This window comes from Hyperolius riggenbachi, chromosome 6, assembly GCF_040937935.1.
Source record: "Hyperolius riggenbachi isolate aHypRig1 chromosome 6, aHypRig1.pri, whole genome shotgun sequence".
NCBI lineage: Eukaryota > Metazoa > Chordata > Amphibia > Anura > Hyperoliidae > Hyperolius > Hyperolius riggenbachi.
The window spans coordinates 97,925,254-97,948,105 of NC_090651.1; the positions used below are offsets into that span (position 1 = coordinate 97,925,254).

Consider the following 22,852-nt stretch of genomic DNA (forward strand, 5'->3'; position numbering starts at 1 on the left):
TTACTCTAAAAACCATTTTCCTGCTAGCCATTACTTCAGCTAGAAGAATAGGTGAATTGCAGGCATTGTCTATTAAAGAGCCCTACTGCATCATTTCTGAAGATAGAATTACGTTACGCACGGATGCAGCGTTTCTACCAAAGGTTGTTTCCTCATTTCACAGGAATCAAGAAATCTTCCTTCCTTCCTTTTGTGAGAATCCTAACAATGACAAGGAAAAGAGACTTCATTGCCTGGATGTAAGGAGATGTCTTATACAATATATGGAGAGAACAGGTCCATGGAGAAAAACTGACGCAATGTTCGTTCTATTTGCTGGGAAACAAAGAGGCAACAAGGCGTCCAAAACGACTCTAGCACGATGGATCAGACAGGCTATTACATTGGCATATCAAGCTCATGGGAAGCAGTTAGGGTCTTCAATTAGAGCTCATTCTACAAGAGGAATATCGACTTCCTGGGCAGAGAGGTCAGGGGCATCAATAGAACAGATATGCAGAGCTGCTACCTGGTCAAGTCACAATACCTTTGTGAGGCATTATCGCCTAAACATCTCAGCCGCAGCAGATTTGTCTTTTGGAAGAAAAGTACTGCAGGCAGTGGTCCCGCCCTAGATCTCATATCTGGTACATCGTCTCATCCAGGGGTGCTGTCCAATGACGTTCTGGGAAAGACAACTTTACTTACGGTAACGTCTTTTCCAGTAGTCAGAAGGACAGCACCCCTGCAACCCGCCCTATTTTTGGGTGGAATAATAATTATGTAAGTAGGCATTTATACCGGTCCGTGTCATCTTTTGTATTAACTGAAGTACTGAGGGTAAGCTAGTAGCTTATATATGGCTGCCTATTTGTTATGCAAATCTTTCTTTTGCAGTTCCTGTCCACGATTGGGAGGGAGACAAGTCTCATCCAGGGGTGCTGTCCTTCTGACTACTGGAAAAGACGTTACCGTAAGTAAAGTTGTCTTTCATAAATATCTGGCTTTTGATGGACCAGCAGCATTTCCATAGGACAATAGAGGAATTGCTGGATAAAGTGACACTTCTCTTCTTCCTGTGTGCCAACCCTTACTAACAACGAAAAGTCTGGCAAGATAAACTAGGGATTTAAAGGACAACTGAAGCGAGAGGGATATGGAGGCTGCCATATTTATTTCCTTTTAAGCACTACCAGTTGTCTGCTGACCCTCTGCCTCTAATACTTTTAGCCATAGACCCTGAACTAGCATGCAGCAGATCAGGTGTTTCTGACATTATTGTCAGATCTGCTAAGATTAGCTGCATGCTTGTTTCTTGTATTTTCTTTTTTGAAAATAATTTGCTATATTATTGTAACACCCCTCCTACCTAGCAGAGCTGCTAGGCTATGGGCATTGTTTAAAAGGAAATAAATATGACAACCTCCATATACCACTCGGGATGGGCTCACAACTAATGAATTCGTAATTAAAATGAGCGTAATTGTTGCACAGCTGCTAAGGGGTTATTTACCCACAATTCCGCCGTCCTGCCTGCGCTCCAAATAGCTTGCACGCGTACTATTGGACACGTTGCAAGCCTCACTATGCGTACTTCCTCCTTCAAGCCGGAAGGAGGAAGTGTGCCATGATGAGGCTTGCAACGTGTCCTATAGGACCCGTGCAAGCTATTTGAAGTGCAGGCAGGACGGCGGAATTGTGGGTAAATAACCCCTTATCATCCAGCTGCACAGCTGTGGCAATTACAGCTCATTTTAATTACAAATGTGTGATTAGACGTGAGTCCATCCCTGATATCTCTCACTTCAGTTGCCCTTTAAAGAGAACCTGTACTGAGTTAAAATATTTAAAATAAACACATGAAGTAACTTCAAATGAACATTACATAGTTACCTTGTGATCAGTTCCTCTCAGAAGCTCGCCATTTTCTTCTGATAATAATCCCTTCCAGTTCTGACAATATTTTGTCAGATCTGAAATATATCAGTTGCTGTCAGTAAAATATCAGTTGCTGTTAGTTATAGCTGAGAGGAAAACTGATGTACCAGGTAATGTCCATGTTTCCCTATGGCTCAAGTGGGCGATGTTACAGTTTAACTGTGTGCTGACCAGAAAGCTGTTATGGGTAATGGCCATTTTCAAAATGGAGGACAGAAAATTCCCTTGATCACAGTGAACAAACAGGACGCGGGAGAGGAGAAAGACACTGAGGAGTAGACTACATGGAAGGTAAGTATGACTTGTGTATGCTTATTTTGACTTTTAATTTTCAGTTCAGGTTTTCTTTAAGACCAGGAGGGCCGCACCTGAATGGATTGTGAGACCTGGGCTTTACAGGTGAAACTTGAAATGTAGAATATTGTAGAAAAGTCCATTCATTTATTTCAGTAATTCAACTTAAAAGGTAAAACTAATATGTTAAATACACTCAATTGCAAAACAAGATATTCCAAGCCTTTATTTGTTACAATTGTGATGATTATGGCTTACAGCTTATGAGAACCTAAAAATGTCAGACCATTAGAATATTGTGAAAAGGTTCAATATTCTAGGCTCAAAGTGAAAAACTCATCAAATAATCCATCCAAAACACCTATTTTGTGTATTAGTTTCACCTTTTTAAGTTAAATTACTGAAATAAATGGACAATTGCAAGATATTCTAATTTTTAGTGTTTCATCTTTATGTACCTTCGTTGTAGACAAACACTTTGGAGGTTGTGTGTCTGTAACTGGGTACTTAAAAGTGTAGGTTAGGAGCTGTGATCAGTGCAATAGAAGCAAAACTGGTAGCTGTGAGTGACTAGGCTTGGAGATGGTTTCTGCATTTAAAGGATACCCGAACTGAAATGTGACATAATGAGATAGACATGTGTATGTACAGTGCCTAGCACACAAATTACTTTGCTGTGTTCCTTTTTTTTCTTTCTCTGCCCGAAAGAGTTAAATATAAGGTATGCAAGTGGCTGACTCAGTCCTGACTCAGACAGGAAGTGACTACAGTGTGACCCTCACTGATAAGAAATTCCAACTATAAAACACTTTCCTAGCAGAAAATGGCTTCTGAGAGCAAGAAAGAGTTAAAAAAGGGGATTTTCTTATCAGTGAGGGTCACACTGCAGTCACTTCCTGTCTGAGTCAGGACTGAGTCAGCCACTTACATACCTGATATTTAACTCTTTCAGGCAGAGAAAGAAAAAAAGGAACACAGCATAGTTATTTGTGTGCTAGGCACTGTACATACACATGTCTATCTCATGTAAAATTTCAGTTCGGTTATCCTTTACTATTATGCTTATTGCCCCATGGATATCTGTCCATTGCATAACCATGCTTGTTTTTCTGTTCATATGAAAATATATTTTGCTTTCTAGATGTGATGATCGCAATGTTGTTTGTTTATGGTTAGCTCAGGCTGAAATATACTTGTGCCTCACATCCAGCATCAAAGTGACTTTTTTCTATTCTCACTACCTTTCACCCTGCAGGGAGGAAGATAAAGATGTCTTTGACTATTGTCGGGATAATGACATTTCCCGAATATCGCAGCTCCTGGCTTCCGGTACCATAGATGTGAATGTGGCGGATGAAGAGGTGTGTAGTACCTTTGCTCATCCTCTAATGTGCGCTAAAACTTTTTTGTGTGTGCATGTTCTCTAGAAGTGTACCTGTCCTCTGTATAAAGGGAATATACGCCTCATTTTTCTTACCTCTGCCCTCTCTTCACAGGCATAATGGATCATCTGCAGGAGGAAAAAAATGCAGCTTGGAATTGAGCCAGTCAAATACCTCTCCTGTTGATTGGAATTGGTCCAGTTCCTAGCTGCATAGAATTTGCATGCACGTCGGAGTTATTAGTATCTTGGCTATCTCTAGTGATTAGGAAGACTGTTCAGGCAACATTAATCTATGTGCAACTTGAGAGGCGCTTGTGTGCACCTTCATCTACCTCATTCTACATAGCATGGAGTTCTGGGGAGGGTGGAGAGTTCTCTGAGCCACAGTTTAAAAAGACTTGAGACATTCTTAAGACCCCTGGAGTGAGAGGGATATGGTGGCTGCAAATGTTTATTTCCTTTTAAACAATGCATATTGCCTGGCTGTCCTGCTGATCCTCTGCCTCTAATACTGTACTTTTATCCATAGACCCTGAACAAGCATGCAGATCAGATCTTTCTGACTGAAGTCTGACTAGATTAGCTGCATACTTGTTACATGTGTGTAATACAGATATTACTACAGTCAAACGGATCAGCAGGACTGCCAAGCAAATGGTATTGGTTAAAAGGAAATAAATATGGCAGCCTTCATATGTCTTTCAGTTCATGTGTTTTTTAAGGGGAGAGCAGCTGCAAATAGGAGGATGGTCCTGGCCAGCAGAGGTGGGGTTTAGGAGGCCGGAGCTTCCTTCTATGTGGATATGTAACTCCCCCCTCCCCCTTTCACAGATTTGCTGACTGTAGTTGTGTGGTAATGTCTATGATCTGTGCTGCCACTCTAAAATTGTTACACCACCTATGTGTATGTCCTACAGATGTGCACAATTTTAAATACATGGTACACCGTGAAGGGATTTTTCATCCAGTAGGCTGACCTAGAGGTAGCAATCAAAGTATGACCCGCACACCAGTATATTAACAACAACAAAAATACTTGACAAAGGGACCCTGCCCGTCCAATAACAATTTTGTCAGTACTTTCAGATTGTTGGCTTTTTTTTTTGTTTTCCTAGTCTTGTCATTTTTGTTCTTGAACTTCACTGGTTTGCAGGTCATACTTGGATTGGTATTTGAACCCAAGGGCTGTTACTCCACCATCCCTTAACCTAGCACCCACCACACCTGGGAGGTGCGCAATCCCATAACCTAGCACCCACCACACCTGGGAGGTGCGCAATCCCATAACCTAGCACCCACCACACCTGGGAGGTACGCAATCCCATAACCTAGCACCCACCACACCTGGGAGGTGCGCAATCCCATAACCTAGCACCCACCACACCTGGGAGGTGCGCAATCCCATAACCTAGCACCCACCACACCTGGGAGGTGCGCAATCCCATAACCTAGCACCCACCACACCTGGGAGGTGCGCAATCCCATAACCTAGCACCCACCACACCTGGGAGGTGCGGAAATCCCATAACCTAGCACCCACCACACCTGGGAGGTGCGCAATCCCATAACCTAGCACCCACCACACCTGGGAGGTGCGCAATCCCATAACCTAGCACCCACCACACCTGGGAGGTGCGCAATCCCATAACCTAGCACCCACCACACCTGGGAGGTGCGCAATCCCATAACCTAGCACCCACCACACCTGGGAGGTGCGCAATCCCATAACCTAGCACCCACCACACCTGGGAGGTGCGGAAATCCCATAACTTGGCACCCACCACACCTGGGAGCCGCGCAATCCCATAACCTAGCAACCACCACACCTGGGAGGTGCGCAATCCCATAACCTAGCACCCACCACACCTGGGAGCCACACAATCCCATAACTTAGCACCCACCACACCTGGAAAGCGCACAATCCCGTAACCTAGCAACCACCACACCTGGGAAGCGCGCAAGCCCATAACCTAGCACCCACCACACCTGGGAAGCGTGCAATCCCATAACCTAGCACCCACCACACCTGGGAGGTGCGCAATCCCATAACCTAGCACCCACCACACCTGGGAAGCACGCAATCCCATAACCTAGCACCCACCACACCTGGGAAGCGCACAATCCCATAACCTAGCACCCCCCACACCTGGGAGGTGTGCAATCCCATAACCTAGCACCCACCACACCTGGGAAGCGTGCAATCCCATAACCTATCACCCACCACACCTGGGAAGTGCACAATCCCATAACCTAGCACCCCCCACACCTGGGAGGTGCGCAGCCTTGCACTAACCGCTACACATAATGTATAGGTGGAACTTATTTTACATGTATCTTGAGTATTTTTTTGTTAGTGTTCTATCTCGTCTAATTTTTATTATCATTCAGGCTTCAAGTCCTTTCTGTATAATCTTCTTTTGAGTGAAGTATACAATTATCAAGTACTAATTTAGGGAATGTCTCAAAGTAGTTTTAGTAATGCAATGTTTTATAATAAGCAGCAGACCTCTGATTTACTTCATATCACAAAAGGATAAAAGATTAGTTTTACAGAAATGCTGTCAGCCTATTTATGCTTATGTTACGATCTTGCTTCTAATCTAGTTAACAGAAATTACATTGGGTTTTTTTGGTAGGACCACAAAATGAGCCTGATAGAAAATGTAGCCTGTCTGAGATAAATTTGTATCTGTGGTTTTGATCTTTAATAAGGACTTGGAGTCCCAATTTCTTCTCGTCGTTTTTTGGTTTTAGGTCACACTGTTCGTGGCATCTATTCCCAATCTTGCAGTTTCTTAATATGAGCAATGACCCATCTTTCTCCCTCTCCCCATTCTTTCCTTTCTACCAGAAGTGCTTCTGAACGTTATAGCAAACCTGCAAGGAGAAGGATTAGTATTTTTTTTAAGTGTTACTTTAGTGGGAATCCTCTGGATGCTCCAAGCTTCCCAGATCTTGTGAGATCACCGCTGCTTGGCTGGAACCCTCTAAATCTCTGTGACCAGGCTGTACGAGTGGAACCATACTACGTATGCGCGAGTCAGTCCACTCATGCCATAAAGCTGTTAGTGCATGGTGGAAAAACCCGTCCATGAGTGGCTTTGTGCTTCTGGGCATGTGTTGACTGTACTTGCGCAAGCACAGTGTGGCCGTGTTCATACACGAATGGGAGCGCAGACACAAAAACATATCCTATAATCCCTTGTGGAATATGCTTAGAGGGACCCAGCAATGTCACGGTGGGCCACAGGACAGTCGTGGAAACCTCTGGACTATCAAGCTGCTTCCCCCTACTGGTTAATTCTACTTTTTTTTTTTTTTTCTTTATAAAGAGAAACTCCACTTTCATTAAAAAGTATTGAGATACCTGGTGCCGTCTTTGAGATTCCTGTGTGAGTGTTGTGTTTTTTTTCTCTTGCAGGGCCGTTGCCTTCTGCACTGGGCCTGTGACAGGGGACGCACAGAGCTAGTGAACGTACTCCTCTTCCATAATGCTCATATAAATTTGCAGGTATTAATTTAATGATCCCTTTTGATTGGACATTTTCCTATTTCCTTCCTGTATTATGTTCATACATAGTAATCTATACAAATTACTTATTGTACTCTATTCGCTTTTTATGATATAAAGCAGTGTTTCTCAACATTTTATTAGTATGTACCCCTTTTAAAACCTTGTACTCACCATGTACCCCCTAGCATAGTAAACCTTATCGCAAGTACCCCTTGACAAATGTATGTATCATATTACATGATAATTGGATCTAAACAATTTACAAGCATTTACTATTGCTTTTATTTAGCTAAAATACTAATTTGGTGTTGTTTAAATGGGATTTATCATTTTCTAAAACTCTAAATGTGTTATTCTTGGTTAAGTATAGCAAGTCTGAGTACCCCCTGGAACCATCAGAAGTACCCCCTGGGGTACGCGTACTGCACGTTGAGAACCTAGGATATAAAGGATAGTTAAACACGAATGCATGCACTGCCATGTTTTAAGCCCCTTGCACATTTGCGGACTGCGTCGCACTGCGGTATGCTTCCCTGCCACAAGGGCCATGCAAGTCTCTGGAGACTTGCACAATTCATGCACTGTGACACAGTGTGCCAAAAGTATCAAAATCGCTGCTATCCTGGTGCAAAGTCTACAGCGCATCAGCATATAATCTGCGCCTGCTGCGCGGATTATGCAGTAATTCAAATCAATGTGCAACACTGTAAGTGTGCCTGAGGGAGCGCAGTGCGGTACGCATGTGTGGCCTGACAGGAATCGCAGTTGATGTACTTCCTGCCCAGCAGGAAATATGTCACTAGCTGGGGGGGTGGGCCTATGCATATGACCCTGTCGCCACACTGCGGTGCATGGTCATATGATGGCTCATATCTTTAGTGTAATGCGGTGCAAGCATTGGTTTTGATGGGCACATGTTTTATATATAGCGCAAAAAAGCCTGTTGCTTTGTAAATAAAAAGTATAATCGAATACAATACATTTTTTTTTTCCATGGAAAATATTTTTTAGTTTGACTTGTTAGACTTTCTGTTTCTAAGGGCTCTTTTCCACTATGAAATGCGATCGCGATTCCGATCGCGATCGCAATCGCGTTTCAATTTCCACCATGCGATTGAGATTGCGATTTAGCTACTATACTCATTATAGTCCAGCTCAATCGCATACAAAACGCGGCAGGACAACGATTGCGCTTTGACCAAAATCGCATCGCAATCGGATCGCACTAATGGAAATTGCTGCTGCAGTTTCCATTAGTTTAATCTACCTTGCGATTTGCGATCAGAAGCAAATCGCAAATCGCAGGCTAGTGGAAAAAGGCCCTTACACTGATCTCCTGTTTTAATAAGGTGGGGGGGGGGGGGGGGGGAGAAATCATGCAGGTAGGAAGGATATGATTAGAGCAGGCGTTGTGCTGACTGGTTGTTTTAGTCTGAGCTCTAAGTGCTTTACTGTGTTGTGCTGCAGTTTTTGCTGGACCCTTTTCAGATATCACTGAGTGTTTTGGGGACTGGGACATTGCTGTATGTTAAGGGAGTAGAATGTAGAAGCCGGGCTGAGAGGCAATATCACCATACAGCATTTGGGTGAGTACAAGTAGTTCTAGACAGTGCTGTAAAGATGGGGGTTGGAATGAATGCCAGGGTGGGGGTCTCTCTGAAGCTTTCAGAGGAAGACAATTCAGAGATAATAAATAGCAGAGTGAGCATCTCCACGGGGAGAGATTCTCACAAACAACATTATTATTGAGCGCTCAATCCATTGCCAAATCCATCTCATTACTGACAGCCTGCAGCCCAGATATCGCAGAGCTCAGATTCTGCTGCTTGTATAGCTGGCTGGAGAGAAGTCTTAAATCTCTGGACCAGTCCTGTATCTTCAGATCAATCTGAAGTATTCTATGTGCTTGTTTTTCTCTTTGCTGTGTGTTAAGGTGAAATAGGTCTGCTCCATCCAGCCTTGATAATTTAGTTCAGCACAGTTTCTGGAAAGCAGCATCACAAGTTAGGTTCTTACATAGCTTGTGGACATCAGAGGAGGATTCAAGCTCGGCGTAACTGTTAGTAGAAGCAAAACAAGACAAGACACAGAACATTTATATTGCACTTTTCTCCTGGCAGACTCAAAGTGCCAGAGCTGCAGCCACTAGGGAGTGCTCTATAGGCGATAGCCGAGTTAGTAAGTCTTAACTTAAGGTCTCCTCACTGAATAGGCGCTAGCTTACTGACCAGGAGGAGCCGAGATCCGAACCGTGGCCTGCTGTGTCAGAGGCAGAGCCTTTAACATTACACTATCCAGCCCCCGTCTCCTCTGCAGTTAGATGCTGAATAAAGCAATAGTACTGGAGTGCAGCTGTGTTGAAATCAAATGCTCTGAAGTTACCCAAACACCTTAGATGTCTACCATTCAAAACCATTGTTCATGGTCAAGCGCCAATCTATATTGCATGTATACATGCTCCGATTATGTATGGTTTCACTTTCAGCAATAGATCAAGCAAGAAAATTCTTAAGTGATTTGGCTATATTTGCAGTGCATTGCCTTCTTCCCAGAATAGGCTGCTCCACAGATGACCAAGCAGTGTGACTGTTCAGTAATGCAGGATACAATCTTCCTAGAAGTCTACTTGGCCTAAGGCTGCATCTCCTCATCCTTTCAATAGACCCAGACTCTTCGTGACCGTATGAACTTTTGCATGCCAGAGGTGGCTACTTCTTTCAGCTGTTACATAGGCATGTTCATAACTTCACATATACTGTCTATCCATTAGCCTCTGCCATCCTCTTCTTCTTTTGCCCACAATTTTTCCAAGGATTTCGCCAAAGAATCTGGTCTTTTCAATATGCTACCAAAGTATTTGAGTTTTAATAGTCGTATCAGCCCTTCTAGTGAGCATTCTGGCCTTATTTTTTTAAGTGCCGGGTATTAACTGGTTAAATCTTCTAGCAGTCCAGGATACGCTTAGTAGTTTTCTCCACACCTTAAAAGTATCACTTTTTCTATGCATGGCTTTACTTTTAGTCCAATTTACACAGCCATATGTAACTACTGGGAAGACCATAGCTTTAACCATCGTTGTCATTGTTGGTTAAGTTAAGGTGTGCATTCACACATCCAACTTTGTTTGGGCAATGGTTGGCCAATTTTACAACCTACATGTACCGTGAGTGCTTACCAACACCATTTGTTCATAGTATTCAACATCTGTTGGCCCTCATGCTACATAGAAATGGTAAAAGTGCCCAAACAAAATTGGAAGTATGAACGCAACCTTAAGCTACATATACAACATTAGCTTTTGTCACCTAAAAGGGATCTTGCTTAATCCCTCAGATGACAGTGTATGGCCAAGTACCGTACAAACCCATTGCTAACCTGCATGCTAGCGACTCGTTTGTTGCTGTGGAGGGACAACAAACTGCGCAAGATGGAGTAGCTTCCCAAGTGCGGCAGAAACGGAAAGAACAATGCAGTTGGAGCTTGCTAAAGCGACATCAGGCGGCTGCTGTACACACTAGATCAGGCATGGGCAAACTTGGCCCTCCAGCTGTTATGGAACTACGAGTCCCACAATGCATTTGCCTTTATGAGTCATGACTGTGGCTGTCAGACTCCTGCAATGCATTGTGGGACTTGTAGTTCCGTAACAGCTGGAGGACCAAGTTTGCCCATGCCTGCACTAGATGTACGTATGATCCTTGGCCGAAGCGGTCTATATCTGCAAATTCGGATGACTTGCGTAACTTTAGCCCGGGCAGGCGTCTTCCTGCTGTATACATTGAAGCACTTTTTCTGTGCCATTGGGTCTTCCTCCAGACAGTGTGTGTGCAGACAGCAGCTATAGTAGTCTAAACAGGAGAGCATTTTATTGGTTATCGGTACTTTTATTCGAGGCTGCTGTGTGCATGGGGAAAATAACGAACTATATACTACAAAAGGAGCCAAACTAATCTGTTATAGAAGATTCAGTGGTGGCTCTGTATAAATAGTGACTTCTGTGACCCCCTATTGAACCTGCACATAGTGGTATGATAAAAATAATTGTGACAACTGATTATACTTTTCATATTTATATACTCCATCTGAAAAGACTGATCCACATCTTCTATATTTCTCTTTTCCCCTCTTTGTTTATTTTTTCCTATACCAAATAAAGATTTAACTTCTCTATGTGGATGTTTTGGAATTGTATGCATTTTGAAACCTTGTCTTTTTTAAAAATATTTTTCCCCTGAAGTCTGGGGAAGTTGGCAACTTAATTTATACGTGATGTCATGGCAGTTTGGTCAATTGGTATTGGCAGTGAGTGAATGATGTCACGCGCTGGCTATCAGTCAGGATCCCAGTCTGCTTGTGGGATCAGGTCTGGGAGGGGGTAAAGAGGTCTCAGTAACTGTAATGAGCACAGGCAGAGCGAGGCACGAGGTCAGAGCTCCGGCTGTATTGGATTCAGATTCATAAGTTAATTGAGGGCAGAGTCCCCCCTACTTACTGCTCTCACCACAGATCAATAACCATAAATATCTCTCCCTAAGGACGCTGCTCCACCTCCCATTTGTACCTTCCCAGCATCCAGCTAAAGCCTGACCTACAGGTGTAAGACCATCATGCCAATAAAATACACTTACGAGCACAGCAGGCATGTAAAGTGGTCGGTGTTTTCAGGCAGTGCTGGCTACAGGTGTGCTAAATATTTATGCCATGCGCTTTAGCTGATCTCTCCTCTTAGAAGTTGTAGACCATGGGGAAGTGTGAGTGTGATTGTGTTATTGTGTAATGGTGTTTTGGGGGTTGCTTTATTATTGGGATGGGGTGAAGGACACCCGGGGATTAGTGTGCACAGGCATGTTTCTCTCCCTCCCTGATTGGCAAGGTTACTGCTGAGAGACTGCAGCTTTCCCCACTGATTTGATTAGACCTCCAGCTTTATCCTCTCCCCAGCCCCCTCTAGCCAGCACCTCCTGATCCTTTTAGCAAGGAACCTCACTCCAATAACCACCGCAGCATCTTCTGCTCCCTTCTCCAGCTCAATTCTGACATCTCACAAGGCAGATTAGGAAACTCTGAGAGGATTAGCAGGCGATGGCAAAACGCACCGTGACACTCCCACAGAGCCTCTTTAAACTCCTTACCCTTTTATTATTTTTCCAAATCCCAAGTGAGACCTATATTTCATGTAGCATGAAAACCACTTGTACAATCGTAGCTTAGCCTTCCAATTTAATGGCTACTTCAGTTCTTTCACGCATGGCACTCTGAGGCGTGCTGTTTACCTTGTGTTCTTTTGGCTCTAAGTAAAGTTTAATCCCTGGAAACAGAATGCTAGGACAGCTCCGTTTCAGACAAAATTACTTTTCTTTAGCTTAGAATAATTAGCACAGTTAGTGTCTTAGAACTCGCGTAGACCTGGTTGACTGTGGGGCAAGTGTCAGGAGAGATCTCTGACCTCAAAAGGCACCAAGGGTTCCCAGGATAGTAAGTGAGAGCAATAAAACATTTAAAGCGGTTTTATTTCGTCACTCAAGATATGTGCTTGCTGTCCACTGGAACAGTTTATGAATAGGAATGGTCCATGTTCATACAGGATTAAGAACATCTATGCAGCTAGAAAAGGGACCAGTTGAATTCCACCTCTAGAGCATTCGATTGGTCCATCTTTAAGCTGCAAGATTTGCATAATCCTGCATCAACTCAGTATTATTTGTGGAGACTGCCAGCATTATTTCCTTTTAAACAATATCAGTTGCCTGGCAGCTCTGCTGATCTATTTGGCTGCAGTAGTGTCTGAATCGCACACCAGAAGCAAGCATGCAGCTAATCTTATCAGATCTGACAAAGTCAGAAACGCCTGATCTGCTGCATGCTTGTTTAGAATTTATGGCTTAAAGTATTAGAAGCAGCGGATCAGCAGGACAGTCAGGCAACTGGTATTGCAAGGAAATACATATGGCAGCCTCCATAGCCCTCTTGCTACAATTGTGCTTTAAATGAGACCTCTGCTAATCTGTGGCTTTCCTGTTCTTCACAAGTGGGGCAATGTTTAGGTGACCACATCAATGGTTGGTCTTCCATTTGTCCTCAGCTGTGTACAGAGTGGCTATAATTTGGACTTGCTGTGTAAGTGATTTCTGTACAGCATGCATGATTAGCCTCTGCTGAGCAATATACTACACTGTTTTCTGGACAAGGGCAGCAGTTATACTCCTCCTATGATGGAAAACTATCACAATCTGCCAAATAGCTAGGTGAATTGCTTTTCCCTTGAGCATACATGATTGTTTAGGGTGACAGATGTCTGTACAGGCATTCCTCATCCTCAGCAATCACAAAGGTTTCCTTCTGGGTAACTAATGTGTAATGCTTATATCAATGTTGGTCAAGAGAAGCAACAGATGTCTGTATTGCCCTACAGTAGTGAGCACTTGAGAACTGGATACTGAGACATTGATGTGCTCTTTGACCAAAGTCCCACACAAAGGGAACAAATAAAATGCTTCCATATATTCTGGGGAAACGCCATATCTGTGTGATTAGCCACGCCCACCTTTAGAAGGACGGTCAGCAACACTGTATACAACCTCCTCCTAGAAAATTATGATTAGGTTCCCAATTTAGTGAACCAGGAATTAAAGAGAACCCGAGCTGGGTTTGAAGAATGTGATCTGAATACAGAGGCTGGATCTGCCTATACAGCCCAGCCTCTGTTGGTATTCCAAACCCCCCTAATGTCCCCCTGCACTCTGAAATCAGACATAGATCACAGCCACACTGTGTGGCTGTGTTTACATCTGTAGTGTCAGTCTCGGCTGCTCCCCCGCCTCCTGCAGAGCTCCGGTCCCTGCCCCCCTCCCTTCCCTCTAATCAGAGAGGAGGGAAGGGAGGCAGGCGGGGACTGGAGTTCTGCAAGAGGTGGGGAGAGCAGCAGACTGACACTAGAAAAACACAGCCGCTGCGACACGCTGTGTGTCGACAGCACGGCTGTGATTTATCAGGGATTGCAGCGTACAGGGGGACCTTAGGTGGGTTTGGAATACCAACAGGGGCTGGGCTGTATAGGCAGATCCAGCCTCACTATGCAGATCACATTGTTCAAACCCAGCTCGGGTTCTCTTTAAATACCAGAGCCAGCAATCCACTTGCTCGGTTCAGTGCTCAGAAAAGTATGTGGAGAGTTGAGAAGCAGGTAACCGTCTGATTTCTTGCTGCATTTATAGGATGAAAGAGGATTGGGTTGAACTGGACAGTAGCTCTATAAATTTCATTTATACAACTTAACATTTTTTTGTCAAAACTTGAGCCTTTAGACAACCATGTTGAGGTTGGAGAAGTATTATTGTTTCTGAAGGAGTTCATACGCAGCAGTGCAGCACAACGCAACATTTATAGGGGTTGATGCACGAACTTGTAGTAATATTGCTATGCACAGACAATGCATGAGAATATTACCGTTACTACCGGCAGCGTGCAACACAAATTATGCTATTAGTGTGACCTACAGTGCTCGAGTAGTGCGAACCTTGTCACCCTAACACTCATTACCATAGCAACAATAGTGCTACTTGAGTACCATACATCACGTTAATGGAGTAACTCCTCTTACACGCTGCCGGTAGTAACAGTAATATTATCGTACTCTGTGCACGACAATGTTAATGCATTAGGCCCATAGTTTTATACCTACCAACTTTTGAGATAAAGGACAGCTGAAATAAGAGGTATATGGAGGCTGCCATATGCATTTCCTTTTAAGAAATACCAGTTGACTGCAAGTCTTGCTGATCTTCTGCCTTTAATTATTTTAGCCATAGACTCTGAATAAACATGCAGCAGATCAGGTGCTTCTGACAATTTTGTCAAATCTGACAAGATTAGCTGCATGCTTGTTTCTGGTGTGATTCAGACACTACTGCAGCCAAAGAGACCAGCCGGGCTACCAGATAACTGGTATTGTTTAAGCAAAAGACAATGGCCTCAATTCGCTAAGATCATGCTGGAGATAAGGCAAGAGAAAATGTACCTCCACACAGTGAGTTATTTCATTACTAACATTACCTCCACTGTAGTTAATTTTTAAAGGGGAACTATAGGCATAAATGCAGAAAATACACTTTATAAAAAAAAAAATTTTCACCCTTCCTGACTTTTACCTGACGAGTGCCGCAGTTATAAAACACCTCAATCTATATAATTTGGCTCTGATAAAATGATACTATACATGGCATATTCCACCACTAGTTGGGCTCATAGCATACCATTATCACAAGCATGCATATCTGTAGCAATTGGGGTGCAGTTTGGGAATGAAGCGGGTAAAAGGGAGGTCATGTAAATTTTGGCAAGATGGGCACCACAACATTTGGGTGTTGACATATGCGCCCATTAAAAAATCTGCTATGAGTGTAAGTTTGGGTGCGGGACTCATCCGATAAAATAGAGGGCACCAGGGTCTTCCGCGCTGCAAATTGTGGCTATAAATGTGGTGCCCAGGGCCAAGGGAGATGTTTGGAACGAGCGCACTTTTGCACAAATGACAGGAAAGGCTGAGACTGATGTTTGTTCATTCATTCTGTTCATTTCATTCTGTTCATTTGAATGTACAGCACTTGAATGAGGAACGTACGGTAACTGCTGTTTAGCACCTGTATGAACAGGCCCTTAGTTTGACACTGTCACTTTAATAAACTTTATATATATATATATATATATATATATATATATATATATATATATATATATATATATATATATATATATATTTTAAGTGTTTAGTGCCCGTTTCCACTGCAGGCAGATTCTGGATGGAAGTTGCTGCATCCAAACTGACTTCAATGATTTCCTATGTGCTTGTTTCCACTAAATGCAATTTTTCCGATGTGATGCAGAAAAGCTATGGATGGCATGTTGGAGATTCCTGCAGCATGCATCTGTTTCCCATACAATGATTGATGGGCACATCCAGATATTCACGTTAACATTTACAAAAACAATGCAGAAATCTGGATCCAGAAAAACCGATGCAGAATGCAACATGCTAGTGGAAATGTGCCCAAACTTATTTGCCACAGCAGCAATCATTTACTTTTAAAGAGGTGCACGTGGGGGCAGCCTTTAATGCAGGATGTAAATTTAACATCATGGAATGCAGGAGACCAATTAGGAATGTTAAGGGTTTAAAGGGAACCTAAACTGGGAGGGATATGGATATTTCCTTTTAAACCATACCAGTTGCCTGGCAGTCCTGCTGATCTCTTTGGCTGCAGCAGTGGCTGAATCACACACCTGAAACAAGCATGCAGCTAATCCAGTCTGACTTCAGTCAGAGCACCTAATCTGCATGCTTGTTGAGGGGCTGTGGCTGAAAGTATTAGAGACACAGGATCAGCAGGAGAGTCAGGCAACTGGTATTATTTTAAAAGGAAACCAACTCAGTGAACCTCTCTGCCGATATCTTGGGCTTGGCTACATATTACCAGAACGCCTGGCACGGCTGACAGACATCAACCGCTGTTGAGTTTTGCTACATAGCCATCAAACGCTATGAATCACCGGCGCCATTTGGTCTTCAGGTACATTGTCCCCAAACTCCGTGCTACACCGCTTCATCTTCTCTGACACAATTGTTAATCCCCCTCATTGAAATTCTATTCAAAATTCAACATTTGTACCCAGACCAAATAATGCTACTACAAAATGGTACACAAGTCTATGTAGTCAGTATGCAAGCCTCTATGTAGCACTAATCCTTTAAATGTGTATACTGTAATACGTTTTTTTATCAGTGTTTATTAAACAAATTACCAATACAATAAAAAAGGCTCATCAGCAAAAATACTTTACAGCAGTGTGTTCCTCTTGGAACAAACATCATAACAATAAGTCAATAAAAAAAAGCAATATCCAAAACCCCACATAATCTGTGCAATGCTGATAATTGAAGGTGTTCAGTAAAATATCAAAGCACTAAGTAATTATCAAAAAAAGAAAGACCATCTCTTACAGCATATACAACCTTGGTCCAACCTACTGAGCCAAACACTGTGTCCAGTATCTGCTCCAAATCTTCCAAGTCTGGAACATCTGGCCAAAAACCCCATATTTTCTCGAATTTATCTGGGATCTGGGAGCATAAATCCGGGTTTCCAGCTTCAGGTATGCATTAAAGTGTCAGAAACCATTTTCTTTGAACCATAGTTTGAATTGGTTCAACTTAATCCCATCCTGACAACAGAGCCAAAACACTGACCTGCTCAGTTCTCTGGATGGGTACAGCCACAGCCTTGTCTATTATATCTAGAACTGACTTCCAGTAACTATACAGCTTGGAGCAACGCCATGGTATATGAACAAGGTCCCCATAATCCCTTTGACATCTGGTACAGTTTGGGTCATTATGATGATGCATTGCACTGATTTTTGTTTGGGGGGGGGGGGAGCAAACCATTTCTACGAATAATATTGAGCTGGGACAAATTTTGTGAGGCATTGGTAGAACACAAGTACATTCTGCGATATCTCTGCCCATTCTTCAGTGCACAGGTCCCCCAGCTCTTGTTACCATTTATTATAACACGTCAGAGGAAACCATCTTAAGAGGCCAAGGATATTAGCAGAACACTCTGAACCACTTCTAGTAATGGCCTGGGCAATAAGATTGAACACTGGCGTGGGGACTAATCTTAAATCGCTTTAGTTTTGTTGGGATTTTAGTGCATGTGTGAGTTGCGCAGACTGAAATTTTAATATGAGACTGAGCTACTCCCATAATGTATAATACTTTAGATCTCTGGATCTTTTTTTTTTTTTTTTTTTTTTTTTTTTGAGCATCCCCTAGCACATTTTTTTCCCTCCCACTTGGCCTGCCTTCTGGAAGCTGCTCAGTTGGCCCCACATTTTGTATGACGACGGGGCTTGGGATGGGCATTGGCGTGGGGGGAGGGGGTGGCATCTGGCTGGGGGGGTTAGGATAAGGTATATGGGTATAAGGAGGGCTCATGTAAGAGTACTTTAAGTTAGACCAATGTTTTGCTATCGGAATTACCCACTGATTCATAGTAGCATATCGGTCATTTACTGATATTTTACTAGCAGCTATCCCCAGCACCTAAATTACCACAGCGCCCTTTTATATTGTGCACGTTGGGCTTTGCCACAGTTCTCTGGCTACTTCATGTTTGGGGGCTGATGGAGTGGAGGCAGTAGGCTGGTTAGCTTCAGCCTACTTTCCAGTTAGGCATTTTACGGTAAATATACATTAAAAAAGTACAGATGTGCAGAACATTGTACATTTCTAAGTAATGCCAGTTAACTAACAAATGCTTTAAAAAACAGGAGGCTAAACTAGGATTTTCAAATAAAAAGGAGTAAGCACCAAAGCCAATTTATTCAGGATACTTTTTCTTGGACCATCTTCATCTCCCTTTAGCAGTCCTCCTTGCTTTGGAAGCAGATGCAGACTGGACAGTGTGTTTTTATTTGGAGAAGCTAAGTAGCTGTGCCATTAGATATGGAAACCTTTTTAGACTGGAGTTTTCCTTTAAAGCCACTGTGGCATTCAGTGAGTATGACAGGTCTGCTGGGGGCCCAGCACTTAGCCCGAGCAGGGAGGGGGAAGTAATGGAACTGCTTTTGCAATGTCCCTGGTAATAGGATAAATACAATGCTTTACTTCAGGACGGTAAATGGTCCCAATCCAATTTCCATGATTCCATCTGCAAAGGCTGAGCACTCTCAGCTGCCACAGGATGAAAGTTATTCTGTGCTGACCCCTCAACCTGCAGCACAAGGAGGAGGTGGGGACTGCTGATGCTACAAATGGACCAGCAGCAACCCTTATTTCCTCCTCAGGTCGTTGTCTGTACTGTTGTGCAGCCATTCTCCCTTCAGCTGTACTCAGGTCACCTGCAGCTCTCATTGCTTGTTTCACTACAGCACAAACTCATCCCTAATATATATATAGCTCTAATAGGCCTCCCTGCCTTTCTCCAGGCTCTAGTAATCCTCCCTACACCCTGGTCCCCCCTCCCGCCATGCTCCCGCCTCTGATATGGCACAGCCGGTCTTGAGCTGCGATTGTGCTGGCTTTATGCTTCAGATTATACAAAGAAGATTAACCCTTCTAAACCCCTTAGATTTTAATTATTTCTGTATGTATTTATAAAAGCTGCAGTCTGCTCCTGGCAGGTCCCACCTGTCCCCTCCTGTTTTTCCTCTTGCCCCCATTTTGTGTCCTGGATTCAGAGCGGAAGAGAGCAGATTATTTGGGACAAAGTGGTGGTGCTGATGGCTTCTTTTCATAACTACAACCAATCAGCAATCTGGGGATTTAATGAAGAAAATTGTCTTGTTATCTGTGTAGTTGCGGGCCAGACAAAAAATTGTTTTTCAAAAATATTGCCATGGTAGCTTTCAGCCAGCTAAGTTTCTAAAATGCCAAAAATAAGACTTTCAAATTCAGATTCCCTATAACCATGGCAACAGATTGCTCTGCACCTATTGGCTTAGATGCCAGAACTGTCCCTCATTGTAATGTGCAGTATATTGCTGGAAATTGGGTCCCCTCTCCGCCGACAGTCCACCCCGTAGCATGGAGATCAGTTGAAATCTGTGCTTGAAATCAAAAAAGCTGTCATTGGCCACAATCACTTTGCTGGCCCAGTCAAATAAAAGGATTGATGCTAGATCCAACTGCTTCATGTCAGATGCTTTCCGTATTGTGTACAAGTTGAGGGCTGGGACCCGCTAGGAGCGCTTTAGCTGTGCTTGCTGAACGTCGGCGATCTGCAAAGCGCTAGTCCAGTGGATCCCTATGGGGGTGGTCCCACTAGCAGCATCACAACTCCCTGCTTGCAGCATTTAGGGAGCGGTGGTTACGTTAGCCAAATTGCTAAAGCTCTGGAAATCACTGCACCTCCACGATTTGCCAAAACGCTGGCGCTTTGCGATTGCTGCAAAGTATCCGTAGTGGGTCCCAGCCCTGCTTCATGATTTCTATTAATTGGAGATAGTGAATGGGATGCAGATAATTCTGACTTGATGTGACGTGATAAGATAAACTTAGTCACACACAGTGCTAATCCTACAAAGAATTTGTCTGAAGTTCCTTTGCGTCTTCCTGTGTACAGCAAGTGTTGGGGGGGAAACAATTGCAATGTATATTAGTAAGCCTGTCGATCAGCTTGTAAAATTTCGCCCCTTTCCTGCAAAGTAAATAGAAGCTAAAACACTCATCTGTCGGAGAAAAGGCTGGGGATGGGATTTTGAATGCTCAGAAGTTCTCTATCTCTGCTGTTTAGAATTCAGTCTAACTAAATAAAACACGCAAACTGAACACACAAATTTGAGATTGTTCTATGTTATTAACCTGATTTTTACAGTTAGAAAACACATACAATTATCTCATATGTTTATTTCCAGTTCAGGTATGCTTTAAAGGGACTCCGAGCACCTTTAATGGGCATGCCTTTAAGACTTCGACCAGTACTGCAAAGTATTTAAAGAGAACCAGAGACGAAGCACCCTCATGTATTTTATTACATTTATCAGTGGGAACATGACAGTAAACCTCTACCCTGCTTTTAGTTTCATTCTTATCTGCTTAATTAGTCTATTATTAGCTGTGATAAGAATCCCTGACTGGCTCAGTCTGTTTGACCTGGAATCATTATAGCTGAGTCAGTCTTCTGTGGAGTCTTTTCAAGCCCAAGCCTGCCACCTCCTGGCTCAGATTTCCTGCTTTGCATACTGAGAGCTGTGATGACATGGGAGGGGCTGTTTCTGCTGAGAGAGAAGCTCTGAAACAGACAAGTGTGGCTGCAATATGATCTCTGTGTGCACTAGATAATGATGATGACTGCAGTTTCATTCCTATGAGAGACACTTCCTACAGGCAGCTGCACATCATACCAAAAGGAAAGCACGCAGATGAAAGGCTGCAGCAGCCTTTCTCATATAGCCTAAATAGCAGCCTAGTCTCATATAGCCTAGACAGCACATCCAGAACAACTCATAACCCGGAAGCAGAAGGGATATAAGCCGGCGGCCATATTTGATTTTTCCTGGAGCAATAATGGATAAAAAACACTAAAAAAGGCACACCAGAGCGGCGAAATTATCAGGTAGAGCATTTATTCTTTACAAGCTATCGACTGATATGTTTATTTTGTGTGAAACGTTCATCTCTGGTTCCCTTTAAAGAGGAAATCCAGTAAAAATAATGTTATAAAAAAAGTGCTTCATTTTTACAATAATTATGTATAAATGATTTAGTCAGTGTTTGCCCATTGTAAAATCTTTTAAATCCCTGATTTACATTCTGACATTTATTACATGGTGACATTTTTACTGTTGGGAGGTGATATAGCTGCTGCTGTTTTTTTGGCAGTTGGAAGCAGCTGTAAACAGCTATTTCCCCCAATGCAGCAAGGTTCACAGACAGGAAACTGCCAAGAGTACGTACTCAGAATTTCTTTGTGGGAGGGGTTTCACCACAATATCAGCCATACAGCGCCCCCTGATGGTCTGTTTGTGAAAAGGAATAGATTTTTTTATGTAAAAGGGGGTATCTGCTACTGATTGGGATAAAGTTCAATTCTTGGATGGAGTTTCTCTTTAAAGATGCATACCTTTCTGAAGCTTGTGCTCTTTCATGCCTAAATCGCCGTTCTACACCAAATAGTTTTCGTTCGATTTCAATTTAAAAATCGCGGCTGCCATCTTGGGTATGTTGTAACTTTTGGGTCACCCCTGTCTTCTCAGTCCGAGACGTGCATCACTGAATGAAGCAGGAAGAGGAAGTGACACGCATGGCCATTGCAAGAGGCTCCTCCAGAGGGGTCATAGACTTTGTTGGAAGTCGTCTGTCTTAAAGGCATGCCCATGAGAGGTGTTCGGAGTCCCTTTAAAGCAAATTGCATGCAGCTTGGAATTATGCCAGCCTTTCAAGTACATCTTTCATCTTAATGGAAGCATTGTGAAGTTGTTTTTTTAAGACTATTTAGTTTTTATAGCTGATCACTGATGCAGGGATTTTGTTAGGCATTACCTGCTGCATACTTTAGAATCTGAGTCTTAAGGTGTTACAGTTTTTTTTTATTGTACAATGTGTGGCCACCGATGTACCATGTGTGGCCACAAGATTTTACATCAAACACTATTGTCTGATCTATTTCCAGTAAGGGAATGGTCACTTGCAGCATCAGCTGTAGACTGTGGCCAGCTTGTAGGGACCTATAGATTAGGTACAGATGAAATGTAACTAGCGAGATCTGACCCTTTTTATTTTTTTATTTTTTTTTTCATTTTTGGGGTGGCTGTATTATTGGAATCTACTTTACAGTTACCTGATGCCTTTGCTGGTTTTTTGGGGGGTTTTTTTTGCGTTACGGAGGAGGTAAAATATTGCTTGCGAAGTAGGGCCTCTTTGTAACAGTATAGCCGACTCTCTTATGACCTCATGTTGCTTTTATGTAATTTACCAACTAGATTTGTTTCTTGGGAATGGGAGATGTTGGTTTATATTTTTCTCTTGAAGAGACTGCTGCATTTGCCGATCTTGTGGTTTCTGGGAAAAAAATGACATAATAACATTATAGATGGATGGGAGTCAGAATTCTTCTTCTAATATAAATTTGGTAGTTCATATAAGTCAGAAGAGAATGAAATGTCCAGAATGGATTCCTTTTTGTTTTACTTAAATTGGTTCTAATAAAATTATTTTTTTGCTTAATGATGCAAAAGATTAAGAA

At 42.9% G+C, this 22,852-nt stretch overlaps 1 protein-coding gene across 2 annotated transcripts in view; it reads left to right on the top strand.

The window, feature by feature from the left end:
• Positions 1-22,852, top strand: part of ACBD6 (acyl-CoA binding domain containing 6) — a 168,448-nt gene that overhangs the window by 133,312 nt on the left and 12,284 nt on the right. For both annotated transcript variants that reach the window (XM_068239714.1, XM_068239713.1), the window contains exons 5-6: positions 3,467-3,572; positions 7,017-7,106. In XM_068239714.1, the coding sequence (XP_068095815.1) occupies positions 3,467-3,572; positions 7,017-7,106 (196 nt within the window). The remainder of the gene's footprint in view (positions 1-3,466; positions 3,573-7,016; positions 7,107-22,852) is intronic.